Source organism: Phocoena sinus, chromosome 3 (assembly GCF_008692025.1).
Source record: "Phocoena sinus isolate mPhoSin1 chromosome 3, mPhoSin1.pri, whole genome shotgun sequence".
Classification (NCBI taxonomy): domain Eukaryota; kingdom Metazoa; phylum Chordata; class Mammalia; order Artiodactyla; family Phocoenidae; genus Phocoena; species Phocoena sinus.
The window spans coordinates 121,844,059-121,867,420 of record NC_045765.1 but is presented as its reverse complement, the minus strand read 5'-3'; the positions used below and the strand labels follow the sequence as shown (position 1 = coordinate 121,867,420).

Below are 23,362 nucleotides of genomic sequence, written 5' to 3'. Positions count from 1 at the left end.
ATCTCTTTACCCTCACATTTATTCATCTGGTATTTGAATCCTCAGGCAGCTTAGCTTCCTTGCTTTCCAACTTTATTTTTCATTGCATATAACCACATGGTTTCAGTTGACTATTATCTTTATTTCCTGAGCAGTTCTTTCCCATTTCCACTCATACCTCCTTCATATCCTGAATCTTCTCATATCCTCCCTCGCCTTTTTGGAATACTTTCCCTTCTCTTCTTTTTCTACTCAAGTCACTTTTTTTTTTCTTTTTGGCTACACGGTCTGACTTGTAGGATCTTAGTTCCCCCACCAGGGACTGAACCCTGGGCCCCAGCAGTGAAAGCACTTGAGTCCTAACCACTGGACCGCCAGGGAATTCCACCACTTTTTAATGTCTATTCAAAATTCTACTTTCTCCACAAAGCCTTCCAGCTAGCTTTCAGTGATGGTATTATCAATGTCACTAGTAACTCTTAGATTTGAGTAATGAAGTTCAAGGTATAAGAAAACAGCACTTTGAGTCAAAAGCAAGATGTGAAAGAGCATACAAAATAACCAGTAGTATGGTACAGTGAGAGTTCTCCAAATAGATAACTAAACAAGCAAAATTACCAGGGGAAGATTTAAGGAATAAAACCACCCAGACCAAAACAAAAACAACCGCCTCTCTAAAACAAAAAATAAATCGAGCTGACAAAAAAGAAAAAGAGAAAAGAAGACATCTGTAAAGACCATTATTAATAATTGCTATGGCAGGCAGGAAGGAAATTGAATCAGACAGGCAGTTCAGTCAGAGAAGCCTCAAATAACTGTCAACAGAGCCGAGAAACACAGTAGACACTGAAAAGTAAGACTTGTTTCTGGAAAGAAGTTTTGAGGAATCAAAAGCTCAAATTTTACAGAAGAGTGAAAGTACAAAAACATTAGAAAGAATAAATGGTAAATTATAATCCATGACCAGGTGAATGGAAGAAACAGAAAACATCTGGATATAATATAACAATGAAAGAAGAAATAAGGTTCTTAAGTTAGGTGATGATGAAACAATTACAACATTAAAAAATTATTTCCCTATTTATGAGAATACAATAAGAAAAAAAAAAGAACAGAAAAATAATAAGAAAAAATAATTAGAACAATTCTTTTAATTGAATAGGTGAGAAATAGAATTATTATTGCAAAGGCTAACAAGAAGCCTGAGAAAACTAATAAAGCTCCTAAATGAATAAAGTCAAGGTTTTAAAATTTTAATTCAGAGAACCTCATTTTAATTCTCTGATTGTATGATTTAAACAAGTGATGATATTTCTAGATCTTGTAATATCAATATTTTAAAAAAAGGACATGATTTCCAAAATTAAAAAGCAAATAAATAAAAATGAGCAAGTGGGAGCACAGCCTCAGATACTGCTCTCAACTAAAATGGTGTTCACAGTTAAAGGGAAATTCTTAGTATTTTTTTTCCAGCTTTACTGAGGTATGATTGACAGAAATTGTATATATTTAGATTATACAACATGATTTTTTTAAAGGTGTACAATGTGGTGACTTAATATATGTATACATTGTGAAATGATTACCACAATCAAGTTAAGTAACATATCTGCCACCTCACATAGTTACCTTTTTGTGTGAGTGTATGTGGTGAGAACATGAGATGTACAAATTTCTAGTATACAATACAGTATTATTAACTAAGATCACCATGTTGTGCATTGGATCCCCAGAATTTATTCATCTTATAACTGAAAATTTGTATCTTTTTGACCAACATCTTCCCATTTCCCCCATCACCTCCAGCCTGTGGCCACCACCATTCTACTCTCTGTTTCTATGAGTTGAACTTCTTTAGATTCCACATATAAGTAGGAATATACAGTATTTGTCTTTCTGTGTCTGGGGGGAGTTTTTAGTCTTTATGAAAACAAAACATTTACAGTTACACAGACTTAACCTTGGATTTCAGGTCTTTGTAGGATAGATAGGTAAACATTTAAAAATGAGTGAAAATTTTAAAAAATTGTAAGTTTAAAAAAGTAGGTTAAAAAAGAAGAGAAGGAAAGGGAAGCTTGTTATCTTTGAAAATTTTGTTAGTTCTTCTGAAGAATGAGGAAGGAGAAGAATTTTAGGTCTGAAAAACAAAGTGGGGAGCAGAAAGAGAAGTAGATAAGAAAATCCAAATTTTTATACTTTATGTGACTATTAACTCCTGTGAAATTTTACCTCAGCCCTGTCTCCTGAATGTCCGTGCTTCATCAGTTATCTTTTATCCCCTTCCTCCTTTAACAAGAGTTTTAATAATTTTTTAGAAGTTACAAACGTAAGTATATAGTAAGAGATTTAAAGAAATATCTTACAAAACTAAAATGTTTGTTTAAAAAAACCCAAGAGGCTAAAATAGAGAGCTCACAAAGGAGATTTAAATAAAAAGTTATTAATGGTAATATTTACAAAATTAAACACAAAACAAAATTCTAGAAGAACCAGATATATATGACTTTAAAATGCAAATATATATTCCTGTGTGTATTAATACTTGGGCAGAAATATAATTAGTCAAAATATGTCATGATACCCATACATTGTCCAGCCAGAAATAAAAAACATAATGACAAATAGCAGACTCATGGCATCCGAATAGAAACTTCATTTCCTATTTGAGGTACATGTAAATTTCTTTTTTTCAATACTGGAGAAAATTCAGGAGGATATTATGAACACACATAATGAGATAATAAAACCCCTTCAAAATACTTATGGGAATGATGCATAAACATTTAAGAAGGACGTCAAACATTATTGCAAGCAGGAAGATCTTTTAAGCACATGGTAAGCTGTAACTATAAATGCATAGTTCAACAGTGATCATTAATAAATTACAAGGAACTGGAAATAATGGATATGGAAATTATTTGGAAATTTGCAATTCTAGGCACAATAGAGTACAAAATTTAAGGTGTAGAGAAATTATAGAAAATTTCTACCCAATATATGTAGTAGTATAATAATTTCATTTATCCAACAAGAATATAATTAGGAAAATAAAGGAAAGCTTAAAGTTAAAATCCAACATCACTGAAATACTTGTTAGGAAATAGGAAAAAAAAATAAGATGGGTAATTTTAAAATTTGAAAGCACAAGTAATAAAGACCTCTTTCATGTCCCCCTTCCCTCATATCTAATAGATCTCTGAGCCTTATAGATCCTGCTTCCTAGAGAATTCTTGAATCTGTGCCTCTCAAAATAAGCCATAGTCAGGTCTTGACTCTTAGGACAACAGTTGCTCTCTCTCTCTCTCTCAACCTTGTTACTTCCAATCAGTTCTCCATTATGGAGTTTAAGTGATCCTTTGAAAAAGTAAATCTGATCATGTGCTCAAAAACTGTTGATTGCATGCACTATTTACAATAGCTAGGTCATGGAAGCAACCTAAATGCCCATTGACAGATGAATGGGTAAAGAAGATGTGGTACATATATACATTGGAATATTACTCAGCCATAAAAAGGAACGAAATTGGGTCATGTGTAGAGATGTGGATGAATCTGTCACAGAGACTGTCATAGCAAAGTAAGTCAGAAAGAGAAAAACAAATATCGCATATTAACGCATATATGTGGAACCTAGAAAAATGGTACAGATGAACCCGTTTGCAGGGCAGAAATTGAGACACAGATGTAGAGAACAAACGTATGGACACCAAGCGGGGGAAAGCAGTGGTGGGTGGTGGTGGTGGTGTGATGAATTGGGAGATTGGGAATGACATGTATACACTGATGACTAATAAGAACCTGCTGTATAAAAAAATAAATAAAATAAAATTAAAAAAATAATAAAAAAACTTGATTGCATATTATGGGCATAAAGGATTATTTTTATTTTTTGATACAGACTCAGGTAAGTATTCAAATTTGAGTATGGATTTGTAGAATTTAAGTGAAAATATTAAAGTCTGACCTCACATTTGTTTTGACCTTGAAAATTTAAAGGTTGCCTCCACATTATCTTATTTAATCTTCAGAACAGCACTGTGAGTGAATTTATATTATTAGTTTTATAATGAGAAAATTACATGTGCAGTATGATGACTGTAGTTAATAATACTGTGTTGCATATTTGGAAGTTGCTAAGACAGTAGATCTTAAAAGTTCTCATCACAAGAAAAATAATTTTGTAACTATGTATGGTGATGGATGTTAACTAGTTTTATTGTCCGTGAACATTTCACAATATATACAAATATTGAATCACTATGTTGTACATCTGAAACTAGTGTAATGTTATGTGTCAATTATATCTCAATTTAAAAAAAGAGAGAGGAAAGAAAAGAAAAAAAAAGAAAGAAAATTGAGTTTAAGGTTGCACAGCTAACAAGAGGCAAGGCTCAGAATTCCTGACTGCTATATACATTTTTAATCAGAGTAAATGGTTACTTAGGGATACAGGAGAAATACTTGTAGACTTCTTGATTTTTATAGTTTCTGGTTTGTAACCAAGGAGAACTTGTCTGTACTGGGGAGTTCTTGTGAACATAGCCTAACAGCTCTTCACTGGGAGAAGTGATTGAAAAAAATCCATTAATCTTCCTTTCTGCTTCTTCCAATCCATCCTATGTTAGATTACAGATTACATTTTTTGTTTGTTTGTTTTGTTTTGTTTTTTTGCGGTACGCGGGCCTCTCACTGCTGTGGCCTCTCCCGTTGCGGAGCACGGGCTCCAGACGCGCAAGGCTCAGCGGCCATGGCTCACGGGCCCAGCCGCTCCGCGGCATGTGGGATCTTCCCGGACCGGGGCACGAACCCGTGTCCCCTGCATCGGCAGGCGGACTCTCAACCACTGCGCCACCAGGGAGGCCCCAGATTACATTTTTTAAAATGTGGGTTTTATTTCCAGTTATAGCTTGCAAATGTAAATAATTATGAGGGTGCCTGCAAGCCACAGTATTATAGTACTTCATGAATTATGATAAACCATAGTCATGTTTTGACTAATAAAGTATCACAAAGTACTCATGCAATTGGTGTTTTATGAATTATGTCAGTAATTGTATCATTACAGTGTCTGGCCCACAGTAGGCACTTGATAAGTATCTGTCATTGAATGAGTTGGGTTGGTTCAGTTTCAAGTAATAGAAGACTCAACTCAACTCAAAATTATTTAATTAATGAAGACATTTATCATCCTCTTTGATAAGAAATCTGGTGTCCATAAGTTCTGCAGCTCAGTAAAGACTTTAGTGAACTATGCTCTTTCTCTTTGCTTTGCATTCCTCAGCATGTGATTAAATTATGACTATGCTCAATAACTGAATCCAACTCAATAATTAGGAGATCACATATGATCTCTCTTGTATGTTTATAGCTTCCCATTAATATATTTATATATAAATATAAGTAATTTTCTTCATTTAGCAAACTTACTGAGAGTCTAATTGGACTCATGTATTGTGTTAATTTATTTATTGAAAATTTCTTGAGGACGGTGCATTGATGGTGCTAGACCTATAATCAGTGAGTAATTTTGATATATCTTGGGTTTGTATGTTGTTTGTATAAGTTAATTTTCTATGGGGAGAAGAGGAAGAATTAGGAAATAAGGTATTTATCTCTATGAGGGTTTCTCAATCTCCAGGACTGTTGACATTTTGAGCCAATAATTCTTTGTTGTAGGGGCTTCCTGTGCTTTGTAGGATGTTTACCAGTATCCCTGGCCTCTACCTACTAGATGCCAGTAACATCTCCCATGTGTGAAAACCAAATATTTCTAGACATTGACAAGTGTCCCCTAGGGAAAAAATTGCTGCTTCTCCTCACCGCAGTTGAGAACCACAGATCTATACCAAAACTCTCCAATTTTTATTTTGAAAACTGTAATCCAGAGTTTAAGAGAATCCTGAAAGTAGATACGAAACAACCACTACCATGGTTTCTATAGAAATTGTTCTGTTTTGAGTAGATTTTTTTTTTTTTTTTTTTTTTTTTCAGTACGCGGGCCTCTCACTGTTGTGGCCTCTCCCGCTGCGGAGCACAGGCTCCGGACGCGCAGGCTCAGCGGCCATGGCTCACGGGCCCAGCCGCTCCGCGGCATGTGAGATCTTCCCGGACCGGGGCACGAACCCGCGTCCCCTGCATCGGCAGGCGGACTCTCAACCACTGCGCCACCAGGGAAACCCCTTGAGTAGATATTTTATAATATGGAAGAAAAGATTTTGGTTTAGGAGCCTATTTAACTTTCTGGGGGAAAAAATCTTGTGACTAGTTGTATTTACTCTGATAACTATAGATACACTTAGTTTTAGGCATTGATAAATTTTTCTTTTATTAAAGTATGGTTGATTTACAATGTTGTATTAGTTTCAGGTGTACAACAAAGTAATTAAGATATATATATAGATATAGGTAGATAGATATTCTCTTTCAGATTTTTTTCCATTATAGGTTATTGCAAGATATAGTTTTCTGTGCTATACATTGGTCCTTGTTGTTTATCTATTTTATATATATAGTAGTGTGTATCTGTTAATCCCAAACTCCTGTTTTATCCCTCCCCACTCCTTTCTCCTTTGGTAACCATAAGTTTGTTTTCTATGTTTTCTATGTCTGTGAGTCTCTTTCTGTTTTGTAATTAAGTTCATTTGTATCATTTTTTAGATTCCACATATAAGTGATATCATATGATATTTGTCTTTCTCTGACTTACTTCATTTTATATGATAATCTCTAGTCCATTCATGTTGCTGCCAATGGCATTATTTCATTCCTTTTTATGGCTGAGTAATATATATATATATATGTGTATATATATATATATATACACATATATATATATATATATATATACCACATCTTCTTTATCCGTTCAGCTGTTGATGGACACTTAGGTTGCTTCCATGTCTTGGCTATTGTAAATAATGCCGTATGAACAATGGGGTGCATGTATCTTTTCAAATTTCAGTTTTTGTCTTTTCTGGATATATGCCCAGGAGTGGAATTGCTGGATCATATGGTAACTCTATTTTAAGTTATTTTAAGGAACCTCCATACTGTTCTCCATAGTGGCTGCACCAATTTACATTCCCACCAACAGTGTAGGAGGGTTCCCTTTTTTCCACACCTCTTCAGCATTTATTATTTGTAGACTTTTTCATGATGGCCATTCTGACTGGTGTGAGGTGATACCTCATTATAGTTTTGATTTGCATTTCTCTAATTACTAGTGATGTTGAGCAAGTTTTTATGTGCCTGTTAGCCATCTGTATGTCTTCTTTGGAGAAATGTCTATTTACATCTTCTGCCCATTTTTGATTGGGTTGTTTGTTTGTTTGTTTATATTGAGCTGTTTGTATATTGTTGATATTAATCCCTGTCATTCTCATGTTTTGCAAATATTTTCTCCCATCCTGTAGATTGTCTTTTCACTTTGTATATGGTTTTCTTTGCTGTGCAAAAGCTTGTAAGTTTGATTAGGTCCCATTTGTTTACTTTTGCTTTTATTTCTTTTGTTTTGGGAGACTGACCTAAGAAAGCATTGCTATGATTTATGTCAGAGAATGTTTTGCTTATGTTCTCTTCCAGGAGTCTTATGGTGTCATGTCTTCCATTTAAGTCTTTAAGCCATTTTGAGTTTGTATTTGTGTTTGGTGTGAGGGAGTATTCTAAGTTCATTGATTTACATGCAGCTGTCCAACTTTCCCAATACCACTTGTTGAAGAGACTGTCTTTTCTCTGTTGTGTATTTTTGCCTCCTTTGTTGAAGATCAATTGACCATAGGTGTGTGCCCTCTATTCCTTTCTCTTGATCCATATATCTGTTTTTGGGCCAATACCACACTGTGTTGATTGCTGTGGTTCTGTAGTCTTGTCTGAAGTCTTGGAGAGTTATGCCTCCAGCCTTGTTCTTTTTCCTCAGGATTGCTTGGCAATTCTGGGTCTTTTGTGGTTCCATATAAATTTTAGGATTATTAGCTCTAGTTCCATGAAAAATGTCATAGGTAATTTATAGGGATCACATTAAATATGTAGATTGCTTTGGGTAGTATGGTCATTTTAACAATATTAATTGTTCCAGTCTAAGAGCATGGGATATCTTTCCATTTCTTTGAATCATTTTCAGTTTCCTTTATCAGTGTTTCATAGTTCTCAGCATATAGGTCTTTCACCTCCTTGGTCAGGTTTATTCCTACATATTTTATTTTATTTTTTTATGTGATTTTAAAAGGGATTGTTTTGTCAACAAAAGAAAAAACAAAAACCACATGATCATCTCAATAAATGCAGAAAAAGCATTTGATAAAATTCAGGATCCATTCATGATAAAAACTCTCACCAAAGTGGGTATGAAGTGAACATATCTCACCATAATAAAAGCTATTTATGACAAACCCACAGCCAACATAATACTCAGTGGTGAAAAACTGAAAGCTTTCTTGCTAAAATCTGGAACCAGACAAGCATGCCCACTCTCACCACTTCTATTCAACATAGTATTGGAAGTCCTAGCCATAGCATTTAGACAAGAAAAAGCAATAAAAGGTATCCAAATTGGAAGGGAAGAGGTAAAATTGTCATTATATGAAGATGACATGATACTCTATATAGAAAACTTAGACACCACACAAAAACTATTAGAACTGATAAACAATTTCAGCAAGGTAGCAGGATACAAGATTAACATACAGAAATCTGTTGCAGTTCTTTACACTAACAATGAAAAATCAGAAAAAGAATGATAAATTCTTTTTATTTTCTTCCAGCATATTATGACAACACCATATTTCATAGAGTTGTACCTGGTTTTATAGTCCAAGGGGGAGATCCTACTGGTACAGGGACGGGTGGAGAGTCTATCTATGGAGCCCCATTCAAGGTGAGACTGAATATTTTTTATCTATTTTCAAGTCAGCTTGGATTGCTTAATCAAAAATGATTGTGCCCCATAGAAGAAAATGCATTTTACATTAGTGCACAAAATCGGGTCTATCATATATTTAGGATTATACAGAATAAGAGCAACACTTACCCCATCAAGCATTCTTTCTAAGTTGTCTTGTCACAACGTTTTACGCTAGATTGAATTCAGATGGAGCTAAAGGTGGTAGTGAGGAAAATGTGAGTCAGAAAAAAAGACTATATAACAGATTTCCTGATATCTGACTGTATCTGATCTCGGCAACTTTGTATGTGTAAAACATTTCTAGAACATTGCATATGCCATCCTATTTTAAAACATTTTATTTAACACTGTATAGAATTTATATTAATCTGCTTGAACTGCTATAACAAAATACCTCTGACTGGGTGGTTTAAACAATAGGAATTTATTTCTCACAGTTCTGGAGGCTAGGAAGTCCAAGATCAAGGTGCTAGCATGCAGTTCTGTGAAGCTTCTCTTCCTGGCTTACAAATGGCTGCCTTCTTGCTGTGTCTTCACATGGTGGGGAGAGAACGTCCTGGTGTTTCTTCCTCTTCTATTAAGGGCACTAGCCCTACTGGATTAGGACTTCACTCTTGTGAAGTCATTTAACCTTTTTCATCTTCTTATGGGCCCTATCTCCAGTACAGTCACATTGTAGGTTAGCGCTTCAACATATGAACTATGAGAGGACACAATTCAGTCCATAGCAGAATTCATTTTAAATTGTACCCAATAGACCTCTGTAACACAAAATGCATTCTGTAACAAGAAGTCAGAAGGGGAAACAGAAGGAAGAAGCAACATAAAAGTTAGAAGAGGTGTGGCTTTTAATCAAGAATAGGTCAGTGTTTTGTTAACTGCCAACATAGATCTAAAAAGAAAAAAAGAGTTAATGTCATAATTAAGATATAAAGGATAACAGGGGGTTCAAGTAAAAGCTAAAAGCAGGGTTATTTATTAATCTGATGGTATCAATATTATGTTCTTTTAATGAGTAAGCATCAATAGCTCTTAAAATATGTGAATTTTTAAAAACTTCAAATTTATACTAATAAGATAGAGTATCTGGAATTTCCTTTAATTTTATACTGGGTTACTGTATGATTCTTGAGAAAAATACTTGAACTGTTTGCTTTAATTTTCATATGATAGTGGCCTTAGAGCATGTGAAATGGTTATAAAAGAGTCTCAAATGTCACTGTTAGACTATTTTATATTTTACAAAATTGAGATATCTCATTATTTTAGAGCCTCCATCTGGTAGGAAGCATTCCTTTATTCTATTATTTGGTTTAACAGAATAGCTCTTTGTGACAATTCCTTTCTAAATTGAGATTTTTGCTCATTATATTCAAATGATACAGATATCTTGGTAAGTTTTTCAATTAGGTCATTTTTAATACAGTATCCAGAGTTATGATCCTTTGAGTTCAAATCCCTTGAGATGAATTTATTAAGGAAACAGAACTTCCTTTCTGAAAAACATTGATTACATAACATGGCTGTATTATAAATGAGTCTAGTATCAGGTCTTCTATTAACTAAGAGACTAATGTATATGTTATGTAACCCTACCCTAGCAAGAAAACCACCTTAGAATGGCTTGCTCCTGCTCTTTCGAAAACTGTCAAGTGGGACCAGTGCCAGTTCAGAGAGGATTCAACTTAGGACTTTAAAAAACACAGTGAAGCACATAACATAATCATACTAGATTCCTTGAATTAAAAAATAAGAAGAAAACAATTGTTTCATGACATTTAGAATGGGGTCAGGAAGGGAATAGTTGAAGACTCTGTAATGATTCAAAAGTAGTTATCCTGGAGAAAAAAAATAGAAGGGTCTAAAAGCTTAGATGGCTTTGAGGGATGAGAAGAATAGGGAAATGACTCAGAAATCCATTCCACTTGAGTACCCTTTCTCTGTGTAAGTAGTAAGCTTTCCACAAAATAGGCTAAATTTGTGGCTGAGTATATTTAGAAGATACTTACAGGCTAGTGAAGTTTAATAGAATTGAAGGAACCGTAGATATTGGATTTGATTATATATGAAAATCAGTTAAATAAAACTTCAGCATTTTTGGTTAGAAGTTGTATGGGACCTTGCTTGTTAGCTGAAATATGAAGGGCCTTATAACTGAGGACATTCACTAAATCTTTTTTTTTTTTAATGCTTCAGGATGAATTCCACTCACGGTTGCGTTTTAATCGGAGAGGACTGGTTGCCATGGCAAATGCTGGTCCTCATGATAATGGCAGTCAGTTTTTCTTTACACTGGGTCGAGCAGATGAACTTAACAATAAGCACACCATCTTTGGAAAGGTTCGTATCCAGTTATCTTAAGCTTCTATGATATATATGATCAACTTATCTAAGAGCTGCCTTCATAAAAATATTCCCTAGGATATTTATTTATTATTTCTAAAAATGATGGAATACTGTATATTCCTGTTATAATAAACTATGAGGAACCACCTGAATTTTTGTGTGTGTTTTTCAAACAAGTCATTGGTTTTAACTTTAAATTTTTCTGTTTTCTAAAATTGTATTAATGGTATTATTAACTATTACGTCACTCAGCTGATACTGTTTTAAAATTTTTAGAAAGACACCTAGGTAATAACATTTAGTAGTTTACAGTTTATTTTGTTAATGATGAATTCCCTTCAGTTTAAAGTGGAACTTGTGTTAACATTAAAACTTTTTTTTTTTTTTTTTTTTTTTTTTTTGCTGTACGCGGGCCTCTCACTGCTGTGGCCTCTCCCGTTGTGGAGCACAGGCTCCGGATGCACAGGCTTAGCTGCCATGGCTCACAGGCCCAACTGCTCTGCAGCATGTGGGATCTCCCTGGACCGGGGCACGAACCCGTGTCCCCTGCATCGGCAGGCGGACTCTCAACCACTGCGCCACCAGGGAAGCCCCGTCATTAAAACTTTTTTAAAAATAAATTTATTTATTTTTGGCTGCGTTGGGTCTTCACTGCTGCGCCTGGGCTTTCTCTAGTTGCGGCGAGCGGGGGCTACTCTTCGTTGCAGTGTGCGGGCTACTCATTGCGGTGGCTTCTCTTGTGGAGCACAGGCTGTAAGCACGCGGGCTTCAGTAGTTGTGGCTCGCGGGTTCTAGAGCACAGGCTCAGTAGTTGGGGCACATAGGCTTAGTTGTTCCACGACCTGTGGGATCTTCCTGGACCCGGGATCGAACCCATGTCCCCTGCATTGGCAAGTGGATTCTTAACCACTGCTCCACCAGGGAAGTCCCAACATTAAAACTTTTTACCTGAAATATTACTTTGAACAATACCTATTTAATCCTGCTTACATTTAACATCATATCAGAGATTATCATTTCCATAGAATTTTCAATAGTTTTCTTTAAAAGGGATTCTGAAGATTTTTTTTTTCTCATGCTTCTCCCTTTTCATAAATATTCCAGTATTTTCCCAGATAGTTTTATTAAGTCTTAGGCGTGTTAGACATCACTAGTGCATCAGCTCCCTCTGCTGGTTCAATAAGAATGGTTTCCCCCATCCTAGACAAAAGATGAAAAGGGAAAGAACACACTTAGCACAACTGGAAAACTGGTATTATTTTAGAACTTTTGAGAAATGTTGAATAAGAGGAGTCATGCCAAAAACATGCAATACAGTATTGTTGCTTAATACTTAACGTGGATTAAGAAATATGCATTGGCGCATTTGAGCCACTCCAACACAGGTTGTCTGATGTTCACAGATTTTCCTTCCTATTATTTACAAAAAATAAGTATATAATAAAATGAGATTTATGTTGCCATTCTGCACCACTGTTTACAATTGATGTTATATAACTTACACATTAGAGACAATGTATAGCATAGTGGTTACAAGTCAGAATGGCTGTCATTGTCCGCTGTATAACTTCTTTGAACCGCAATTTTCTTATCTGGAAAAGCAAGATAATGATAGTACCTAATTTTAGGAGGTTTTGAGGATTAAATGAGATAATGTCTTTTTTAAAAATTCCATTTCTCTTTTATTTGATATAACTTCCAGGGCTTAGAAGTTATCTGGGTTATATTACTCTTTCGTAACCTTACTAAAAGTAAAACAAACCAAAAGTGGAATCATTGGATGTTCTGTATAGGATTCCCTGAAATATGTATTTAGGCCACTCTAGCAGACATGGGACGACCTCTAAAAACAATTAACTTTATCTCTTTGGAGAATGCCTTTAATAATGTCTGCAGAGCACTTACCACATTGTCATTGTTATTTGCTTGTTCTACCCTATTCTAAAGTGTAAATTTGTTTATAATGTTTGAACAAAAAGTAGTCATTCAGAAGGAGGTTATTTGGCATTATATTTTTAATAAAAACTGACATTAAATATATATTGGAAATTTCTCAGAAATCTTACTGAGGGATTAAACTTCATCAATGCCTTTTCCCCTTAGGATGATGTTGCTTTTTTATACTATTTAATGCATATACTCTTACATAACAATATGAAATTCCCTTTCAGTTATTTAAAAAATATTTTCAAAAGTCCTCCCTTATTTCAAAGAATGAATTTACTATTTTTCAATTAAATTTTCTTTTTTATTTGTTAGATTACAGGGGATACAGTATATAACATGCTGCGACTGACAGAAGTAGACATTGATGATGAAGAAAGACCACGTAATCCACACAAAATAAAATGTTGTGAGGTAGGAGCATGATTATTATGAGATACATTACTTAAATTATCACGTAAGAGAAATTGATTATTTGTATTGTTAAATTATCAGATGAAATTAACATCACTACATAGATTTTATCTCTGTAATTTAGTCACAGTTTCTGATTAAGAATTTTTTTAATTGAAGATTTCAAATTCAAAGATAAAACTTCAGCTGGTGATCCAATGAGTGCAATACTGGACTCATAATGGAAAGCTGGATGAATTAGGTTTATTTAGCCCAGTGAAGTGATATCTTAGGTAATTTAAGAGTGATTCTTCATTGAGGAAACAAGGACCTTAGAGCATTTGATTTGGAGTCAAAATACCTGAGTTTGTCTCTCTTACTATGTGTTATGTTTTCTTGAATATTTTTCCCTTTTGTAAAATAGGGATAAAATACCTTTTATTTAATAGCATATTGGATTACTGGGAGAATCCAGTGAGGCCATGTAAGTGGAAGTATATATCATTATGCTTGTAGTGGTTATGTGAGGAAAAATTATAGACACTAATGGCAACATAATTAAATATTGGTTTTAAGTTTTTGTGAAATTTTATAAAATTGAATCATGTTTTCAAAACATTTCTTTCCATAGGTTTTGTTTAATCCTTTTGATGACATCATTCCAAGAGAAATAAAAAAGCCAAAAAAAGAGAAACCAGAGGAGGAAGTAAAGAAGTTGAAACCCAGAGGCACAAAGTAATAATCAGAGTAGAAAGATTTTCTCCTCAGCTTGAAAAGCAACACTGATTCATTTAGTTCACTTTATTTCCTTTAGTAACAATTGTTTAGTAGTGAGGGGGAGGTCAGTTTGGACCAAGAGGTACTATCTAAATTATGTTGTGTGTGTGTTTTTCTAAATGTACATTTCTTATATTCAAATACAATATATAACTTTAAAAACTTAAGGTAAATAAGTATTGTCTGAGATGTCCATATGAAATCTGTGTTAAAAAGTAGGTAAATATTTATGATCACTACAAGACTTATTTATGTAAATGAGTTATTGAGAAATTTTTTTTTGTTTTTTACTTGTTTTTCCATTAATATATGCTCAGGATAAAGAACTTGGAAAGTGAAGTATGAAGGATATAATGACCACCTAGTTACATTATTTAACTTTTCACTCTTATTTTTTGGTGCTATTAAAATAATCTTATTATAAATATATTTAAACATAGAACTGTTTCTGTATTATTTCCTAAGGATAGTTTTCTAAAAATAGAAATTTCTTCTTTTAATAAATTTCAGTAATTTGTGAACAATATTCTTTACATTATTTTGTCTATTTTATTAAAATAGATATCAGAGAGTTGGATTTCAACTTTTTTACTGAACTGTAGCATCATATTAGGGATTTTATTGTACTTATAAGTGTTAGAGTCAGACAGTTTTAAGTATAATACTGCCTACCCCAGTTATAAGAAGCAAGGTTTATTAATCTTTCTGAGCTTCAGTTTCCCCATCTTATAAAATGGAGATTTATAATACAACACCTGGTTATAATGAAGATTAAATGAGAAGGGGAATTTGAAAACACCCAATAGTGTAGGTATTCAATATATATTCATTTCTTTTCTTGATATCCTACAATGTAAGTAAGTTAAGTTGCTATTATTAAACTGTCACATATGAGCCAGACACTTTAATAAGCAGTTGATATCTTGTGGCAAAATAACTTCTTATACAGCTTTATATTTGATTTCCTTTTATTTTTAATTATTTATTTTAACTAATTTATTGGTGAAAGGTCACTGTCACTATATTCAGATATAGTATTCCATAACTGTGATTTATCTTGATAACAAGCCCAAAAGTTGGATGTTTTTGTTTATAATTCATAGCAAATATAATAGGGATGATGTGGTAGTTATTGATTATATCTAAGTTTTGAAATGAAATTCCTCTTTTGTGGCCAAATCTTTTATTTTTCCAATATTTGAAAGGAGAGTTTTAATAACTTATTATTTATCTTCCTTGTGATATATTAATTTGAAGGCTCAAAAAAGACAACTTGATTTTTCTTCCCATGTACCATTTGGTTAGCTAAATTTATTGCTTTTTTTGACAATTTTGTTTAACTTACTAATTTTAAAATATTAAGATTGTTTTGGCAGACACTAGATAAATTGCTTCCCATTTGTAGTACTCTAAGAGCTATATGTTTATTAGTTTTTTAGAAATCCCCATTTTGCTCACCAGTTTTGGTAAATATAAAAAGCTTTAATTATTTCTGTCATGCTTGACTTAGTGTATTTAATGGTTCTATTGCTTTGAAAGTAGGATATTTATAAGTTTTGTTTAACTTTTTCTTCCTAAATTTTCTTTCTTTAATTCTTTTTTCCTTTTTTTTTTTTCTTTATTTCTGATCAGAAATTTTAGTTTACTTTCATTTGGAGAGGAAGCTGAGGAAGAAGAGGAGGAAGTTAATCGAGTTAGTCAGGTAAAACTCTTAATTTGCCCTTTGTTCTGAATTATAAAAGAGATTAGGGTCTATATCTCACTCATTTTTTAATCTCCTGTTATACATAGCACCACATGTTTTACATGGTACACATTCAGTAAGTGTTCATTGAACCAATTCATAAAATGATTAGTGGTCCGTAATATTTGCAACTTCTGAGATGATTTGAGATAGTTTTTTTTTTTAATCTGGCATTTTTAAAAATGCCAGATTAAATTTAAAAAAGAATGATTTAATTTAAAATTTAAAAAAGAATGATTTAATTTTGTGATTCAGATTTTAATTATGCTTGGTTTAATTGGATTGCCAGATGATTTTGTAATTATCATTACTGTAATAAACAGTGACAGACCAAAGCTCTTGTATTCATTTTAGTATTATTTATATGTATTTAATCATTTCATTAATTCTCATCACAGCTCTTTAAGATAGGAATTATCATTCCCATTTTACCTATGAATAAATTAAGGTATTAATAGGTTGTAATTTGCTCAAAGTCAAATAACTAATAAGTAGCTAGAGCTGGGAGTTGAACCTACATCTGTCTCACTATAAAATCCATGTCTCAAGATTGTACATTGCCTCCTGTCCTTTATCCCACCAATGCTCGCCATAGGCCTTTAAGTATGGTTTTCCTCAATATCACTTTCATCACAGTACTCATTGCTGAAACACCTACAGTGCCCCACCATTTTTTAAAGCAGTGATTCTGACAAATATGCCCCAAGAAAATCATCTTCAAGGGTTTTTACTCCCCCAAATTTTCGTATGTTTCTTTTTTTTTATATGTCTTTCTTTCTTAAAAATTAGTGAACACTGAGACCTAAAGGATAAGATTCAAAGTCTTTACTGTAGTATGTAATTAAAACTCTGTAGCCTAGTACTACCTTACTTGCTTGATGTAGTCACCTGTTTCTTACTGACACTTACAATAGCATCGACTTAAAAGCACATTATTTTTACCCTTATCTTTACTTCTTTATCCACATGCTTCCCTCATCGTTGAGCCTGGTTTTGGTAGGCTAATATTGGGCATATAGTAAGCACTCTATTTATACCCCTTGCATTAAAACTGAATTAAAATGGACATGTATAAGAAATATTTAGTCTTTTTTTTTTTTTTTTTGCTGTCTTCAGTATCCTTGATTGATCTATTTGATAGCATGGATTCAGTTACCACAAGTATACTAACATTCTGAACTCTAGGAGACAAGGCCAAATATTTCTTCTGGGCTCTTGTCCCTCATTCTGAGTTGCCTTTAGGAAACATCTCTATTTTAGATATCAAAATTAAATCCATCTTTACATGAAAACCTCCTTTTCCTATTCCTTATCAACATCACCAATCACTCTGTCACCCTGGTATCTCAGAAGTCATAGTCAGTATACTAGTCTTATATTATTCATGATTCAAATTTGTCCCTAATCAAAATGAAAGATTCACTGTATGTCATGATCCTGCAGGTATATTTGTAAATGGAAAAAATCTTGAATGTTAGATCTGGGAATTGCCAGGATTCCTTTTCACTGATGTTTTGTGAAGATGTCAAGTTTCCTTGCATATCCATGCCTTCCCCAGTGTCCCCCCCACCCCTTTTTTTCTTTTGCTTGGAGTGTGTGCTCTCCTTTATTTGGCTAATTTTTATTTTTCCTTTTAAAATTTACCTCCATTATTAACTCCTCACTACCTCTACCTCCCTCCCCAAGACAACTTTCACCCAGGCTGAGCCATCAAACACGTGTTATACTGCGTTGTAATGATTTTTCTTCTTATCTGTGCTAAGTATTTATTTTATGTAATCTCTATAACAACCATGTGATATGGATGTTACTGTTCCTGTTTTGTAAATGATGAAATCAATACTGAGATGTTAAGTTGCTTGCCTAAGACTGTGTAATTAGGAGGTCGTGGAATCAGAATTTTGACCTTAGGTTTCTATAGCTATTAAAGCGTCTAATGTGATTTTGAATGCTGCCAAAGCTGCCTCCTTCTAAGGGACTTCTCTGGCGGTCCAGTGGTTAAGATTCTGAGCTTCCACTGCAGGGGACCCAGGTTCCATTCCTGGTCTCAGAACTAAGATCCCATATGCTAAGCGGTGCGGCCGGAAAAAAAAGCTGCCTCCTTCTAAAAGGCTGGCAAGAAATTTCACTGGTAGCATAGCATTCTGGGGTGGGGGGCAGCTCAATGCAGTCAGCCCACTGCCCTTCCCTAACTTCCGTAGGGTCTTGGATAGTACTAAGTTTAGCAGCCTTGTAGAGCAAGTGTAGGCAAAAGGAATTTTTCTGTCAATCCTTTGTTGAATTAAATTTCTGGTCTAAGATAACTTTTGTGCACAATTACTTTGAGATTGACTCTACTAGGAAATTAGTTTGAATTTTTTCTATTGGTAGCAACAGCATGTCTTAAACGTTTGAAGCATATCTTCCTCCTGCTGCTTACTTTTGCACAAAGTAAAAAAAGAAAAAAAATAATGTTTAACTTCTACTGAATTATAGTGAACTGGATACTCCAAAAGCAATTTGTGTTTGCTACAAGGTTGAAATGTGAAAGATACCACTGTAGATAGTTCTAGCTTGCTTTTTATGTTTGCTCTTAAACCTGTAAAACACTTTAAACAGTAGAAAGACCAAGTAAATTCTTTCCCCTCTGCCAAGAAAATTGCAACCCACAGTCCATTATCAAATAAGTAGGATAACTCTAGTATGGTGTCATCACAATTCTCTTATCTGACTTTTAAATTGAGGGTGCTCTGTGATAAAATTATCAAATGTTTGTTTCAGACTCTCAAATCTGTATCTCTAGGCTGACTTACTTTTCTTTTCTCCAGCTGCCTACTAGACATCTCTATATTTAAATATCTCACTTGTTACCCAAGCCCTAGCCAAGGCTTAATTCATTATCTTTTCTTCCCAAACTTCCCCCTGTTCTGTGACTTCTCTTTCTAATTCCCTGGTATCAGTGCCCCCTAAAGAAGAATTTTGGATTTATTTGACGTTTTTCTTATTTTTTTTTCTTGCACAACCAGTTAGTTGAACTGTTCTACCAATTTTTCATCCATGGCGTATCTCAAATCTGTTTTTTCTTTTTAATTTATTTTACTATTACCCTTGTTCCAGGCTTTATTATCTCTAGCCTGGGCTGCAGCCCTAGTCTACAGACTGGTCTCCCATCTCCCTTCTCTTTTTACCCTTCCACTCATTACTATCAGAATAGTCTTCCTGAAGCCTGATTAAGATGTTATAGTTGCTTTCTGTTGACTATAGAAATAAGGCCAAATTCCTTGGCCTATTATTTCAAGCTTCTTCTTTCATGACTCCCCTTTGCCAACTCTGTCCTTCAGTCTAATGCTTCTTAAACTTCCTTAGTAATAAAAAAATCACTTGTAGTACTTTAAAAAAAAATTAAATTCCTAGACCCCATCTCACACCTACTGAATCAAAATCTCCGAGGGAGAAACCTGAGAATCTGTACTTTTAATGAATTCACTGGAAATCTTATCTGGGAAATGTAGGAAACACTGTGTTAACAGATCTGAAATATTTGCTGTTCTACATATATGCCTTGTATTTTCCTTTTTGTGTGTCTTCGTTCATGTTCTTTCCCCTGCCTGAAGTGTTCTATCCCACTTCTGAATGTCGAAGTCATATTTATTTTCAACACCTAGAACACTATCTTTTCTAAATGTCTTTTCCAGTTTTTCTTAATCTTTTCTTTTTCTGATCTAATGTCTACCTTTCTTGTGATACTTATATTTTGCTTTTAAAAACATTCTTTTTGCTTTATTACACAAGAAATGTATGACTGTGTTCTTGTTGTATAGTATTCAAACATTATACCCTTTTCTTTCTGCCTTATTAATTTTGTAGGGTCCTAGGCTGTGAGCTCCTTCATGGTAAACTTTGTGTCATCTTTGAGTGGCAGTGTGTTGCAGTAGAAATAGCATGGATTTGGGATTATACAAACTCATATTGGCACTTCACTTTCTATAGATAGTCTGCGACCTTGAATAACTTAGTCTCTCTGAGTCTCCATTTTCCTTTGTAACATGGCAATAATATTTACATTTACATTTACAGTTGTGAAATAAGGATACAGATAGTCTTTATTTTGATGTTATGCAATGGAAAGATGGTTTCAAAAGTCAAATGTCTTAAACTGTATGTTATAAATTGTATTTTATTCTCAGAGAGCTAAAGAATATCAGTCACTAATATGATCGTGATTATCACACAGAAGCTGCTGCCCTCATACTCAAGTAGTCTAGAGGGCTAGTGAGAAACTTCACCAGTTCAGCTTCCTGAGAGAGGAAGCCCTAAGCACAGCAGTGCGGATGCAGTGCCCTTCCTGAGCGCTCCCACAGGGTTCTGAATAGTAGCTTGAACGGCCTTGGAGAGCATGGGTGTATATCTGTACATCGTGACCCACCAACAATCCACTCTCCATATGTGAGTGGGTCTTGAAGCACCATGCAGAATCTTTGGCCTACCGAATTTAGCTGTTTTGTGTGTTCATATAATGGAGTCATGGGGAAGTTTAGCTTGAGAAAAGAGAGCAACAATAAGCAAAAATTGTTGAAATTTACTGGCTTAAAGAAAAGGACATTTCTCTAGAGGGCATGAGATAAATTCTAGAGAGAACAGAAAAGGGAGTGTGTTTTGTTTATTTTGCTTTTGTACTGTTCTTCAGACTATGGGCATCCTTCAAATACATTTTACCTTTTGGGTGAAATGAAACTTTGACCAGAAAAGGGAAGGAAGGCTAGCCTGAGTATTGGAAAAGTGTGACTGAATAATATATATATTTTTAATTTAACCTTACTGTTTTTAAGTGTAAATAACTAGAGCCAAAGTCAAATCAGTGTCTTTCACAATGACTGAGAACAATTTGCAGTTTCAGTGGTTGCATGAAATTAAATATTTCTAGAGGGCTTGAAAATAATTGTTTCATTATTCATTTGCTTATCAAGTTTCTTTTTCCAGTGACTCCACAGTGTTAATCTTTATTCCAGAACCTAACATCACAAGTTAATAATTGGTAAAGTCTGAATTGAGGCTTTACTTTATGTGGAAGGAGAAATAAGGTAGAGTCCCCTCTGGTTTATGGATTATCAGCATGGGATTACAGACACTGCTTCACCCCACTCATTATTCATGACAAGGTGCCTCTCTCCCATGGCTTAGCTTTCTTTCGTTATTTATTTCAGTATCTTTCTACTACCTGATAAAATCTCTTTTAGAATAATAGAATTTTATAGCTCAAAGGGATCTAGTCCAACTTCCTTTCTTTATAGATGAGGAAACTGAGACCCTGGTTAAGTGACTGGCCAGACTGACTTCATTTCCTTTTTGATAGGATTGCGTGATAAGAGGATGCCATAATAACATATCTTGAGTTCAGGAAAGCACATTGTCAGAGTCTCTCATGATATTCTTGTGGACAACATGAGGAAATGTGATCTGGGAGATAGTACAGTCAGATGGATTTATAGCTAATTGAATACTTCTGCCCAAAGAGTGCTTTGTTGTCAACCTGTGCCTGATTATTTGAACGAATAAGTTAAAATGTAATAAGAGTATGTGTATATTCTGTACTTTAGTTTAATGAAATCAGCTGAATAGGTGTAAGACTTAATAGCCTGTAAGCCCTAGTTGAATTACTAAGAATGAAGTCTCTGGAATAAGGAATTTAACATTCTTTGCATTTGGGGGGGATCACATTTGCAGCATTTTGTTCAGTTCTGAACACATTTAAGAAGGATACTGACAAACTAGATGTGTCCAGAGGAACACAGGGTCATGAGGAGGATGGGGATGATGCCAAAAAACATCTTACTCGGGGAATGCTTAAGGACTAGATATACTTTGGTGAAGTAAAAACTAAGTGAAAATGTGATCCTAAGGCTTCAAATATTTGAAAGGTTTTTATCTGGAAGATCCTCCCCTTCATATTGCTTTCTTAAATAACAGTTTCATTCAAATGTCTCTGTTGGTTTCAAGTTCATCCCTGAATCTTTGTGTATGACTTAAATACAAATGTCAGAAAATATTTTTCAAGTATAAGCTACAATCAGACAAGTAGTTTTCTTGAGGCGGGTTAAATGGTAGGTGTAGTTTAAAAGTGTCTCAATAGCTAAATTTGAAAATAGTGATTAATTTGTGCCACATTCACATTGATACACAATATTTCTTACTACAGTATATGTTAGCATTTTAACTTCAAATCCAAAGTTATAAAAAAGCTATTTTCTTACCCAGAAAAAGGTATATCAATAGAAAAATGCATCACTTTTGAGAATAAAGAAGGTCTTTATCTTATTCTCATTTATCCTGTGAAATTTAAGTTTCCCCAAAATTTGGGAGGTGGGTTGGGCATGACTTGGAGAGTGCTGCTAGGCCATTTGTACAGAGGTTGTCAGAAGTGTTAAATAGTCCCTTTTTTTAAAAAAAAAATTTTATTTTTTGGCTGCAGTGCATGGCTTCCGGGATCTCAGTTCCCTGACCAGGGATTGAACGCGCACCCTCAACAGTGAAAGCACAGAGTCCTAACCACTGGACGGCCAGGGAATTCCCCAGTCTATTTTATAAAATGTTTTTGCCCCATTAAATTGTATTAAACTTTGATTTGGTTATCTTTCTAGTTGCTTATATTTAATTTTTTAAATGTTAATATATTTGTAATCGTTTCATATTTCTGCTGTAGCAAATTACCATAAATTTAGTGACTTGAAGCAAAACAAATTTAGTATCTTACAGTTCTGGAGGCCAGAAGTCCAAAACAGGTTTCACTGGGCTAGATATCGAGGTGTTGGCAGGGCTGCCTTCCTTCTGGCGGCTCTGAGGAGAATCCGTTCTCTTATTTTTCCAGTTTCTAGAGACTGCCTATATTCCTTGGCTTATGACTCCATCTTCAAAGCCAGCAATAGCAGGTCAAGTCTTTCTTATCTTTCATCATTCTGCACCTGACTCTCCTGACTCTCTCTTATAAAGACTCTTGTGATTACCTTGGACCCACCCTGATAATCCAGGATAATCTCCTCATCTCAAAATTCTTAACTTATCTACAAGATCCCTTTTGCCAAGTCAAGGAACATACTCACAGATTTTGAGGATCAGGAAGTGGACATCTTTAGGGGCTGTTACTCTGCCTACCAATTTATTTGTATCTAAACTGTATGGAATATTCCTGATAACAGCAATTGTTTGTAGTTCATGTTTAGTTCTAGAAGGTACAACTAGGATTAGTTGGATGGTTGAAAATTACACAGATTCTTTTTTTCTCCAATTAGAGAGTTGTCCAATAA

At 34.3% G+C, this 23,362-nt stretch overlaps 1 protein-coding gene across 3 annotated transcripts in view; it reads left to right on the top strand.

Moving 5' to 3' along the window:
- Positions 1-23,362, top strand: part of CWC27 (CWC27 spliceosome associated cyclophilin) — a 232,357-nt gene that overhangs the window by 11,148 nt on the left and 197,847 nt on the right. For 2 of the 3 annotated variants that reach the window (XM_032628442.1, XM_032628441.1), the window contains 5 exons: positions 8,739-8,851; positions 11,075-11,218; positions 13,484-13,582; positions 14,193-14,296; positions 15,971-16,040. In XM_032628442.1, the coding sequence (XP_032484333.1) occupies positions 11,123-11,218; positions 13,484-13,582; positions 14,193-14,296; positions 15,971-16,040 (369 nt within the window). In that variant the 5' untranslated portion in view covers positions 8,739-8,851; positions 11,075-11,122. Of the gene's footprint in view, positions 1-6,136; positions 6,164-8,738; positions 8,852-11,074; positions 11,219-13,483; positions 13,583-14,192; positions 14,297-15,970; positions 16,041-23,362 lie in introns of those variants that run through there. The other variant, XM_032628444.1, reaches the window with a different exon arrangement.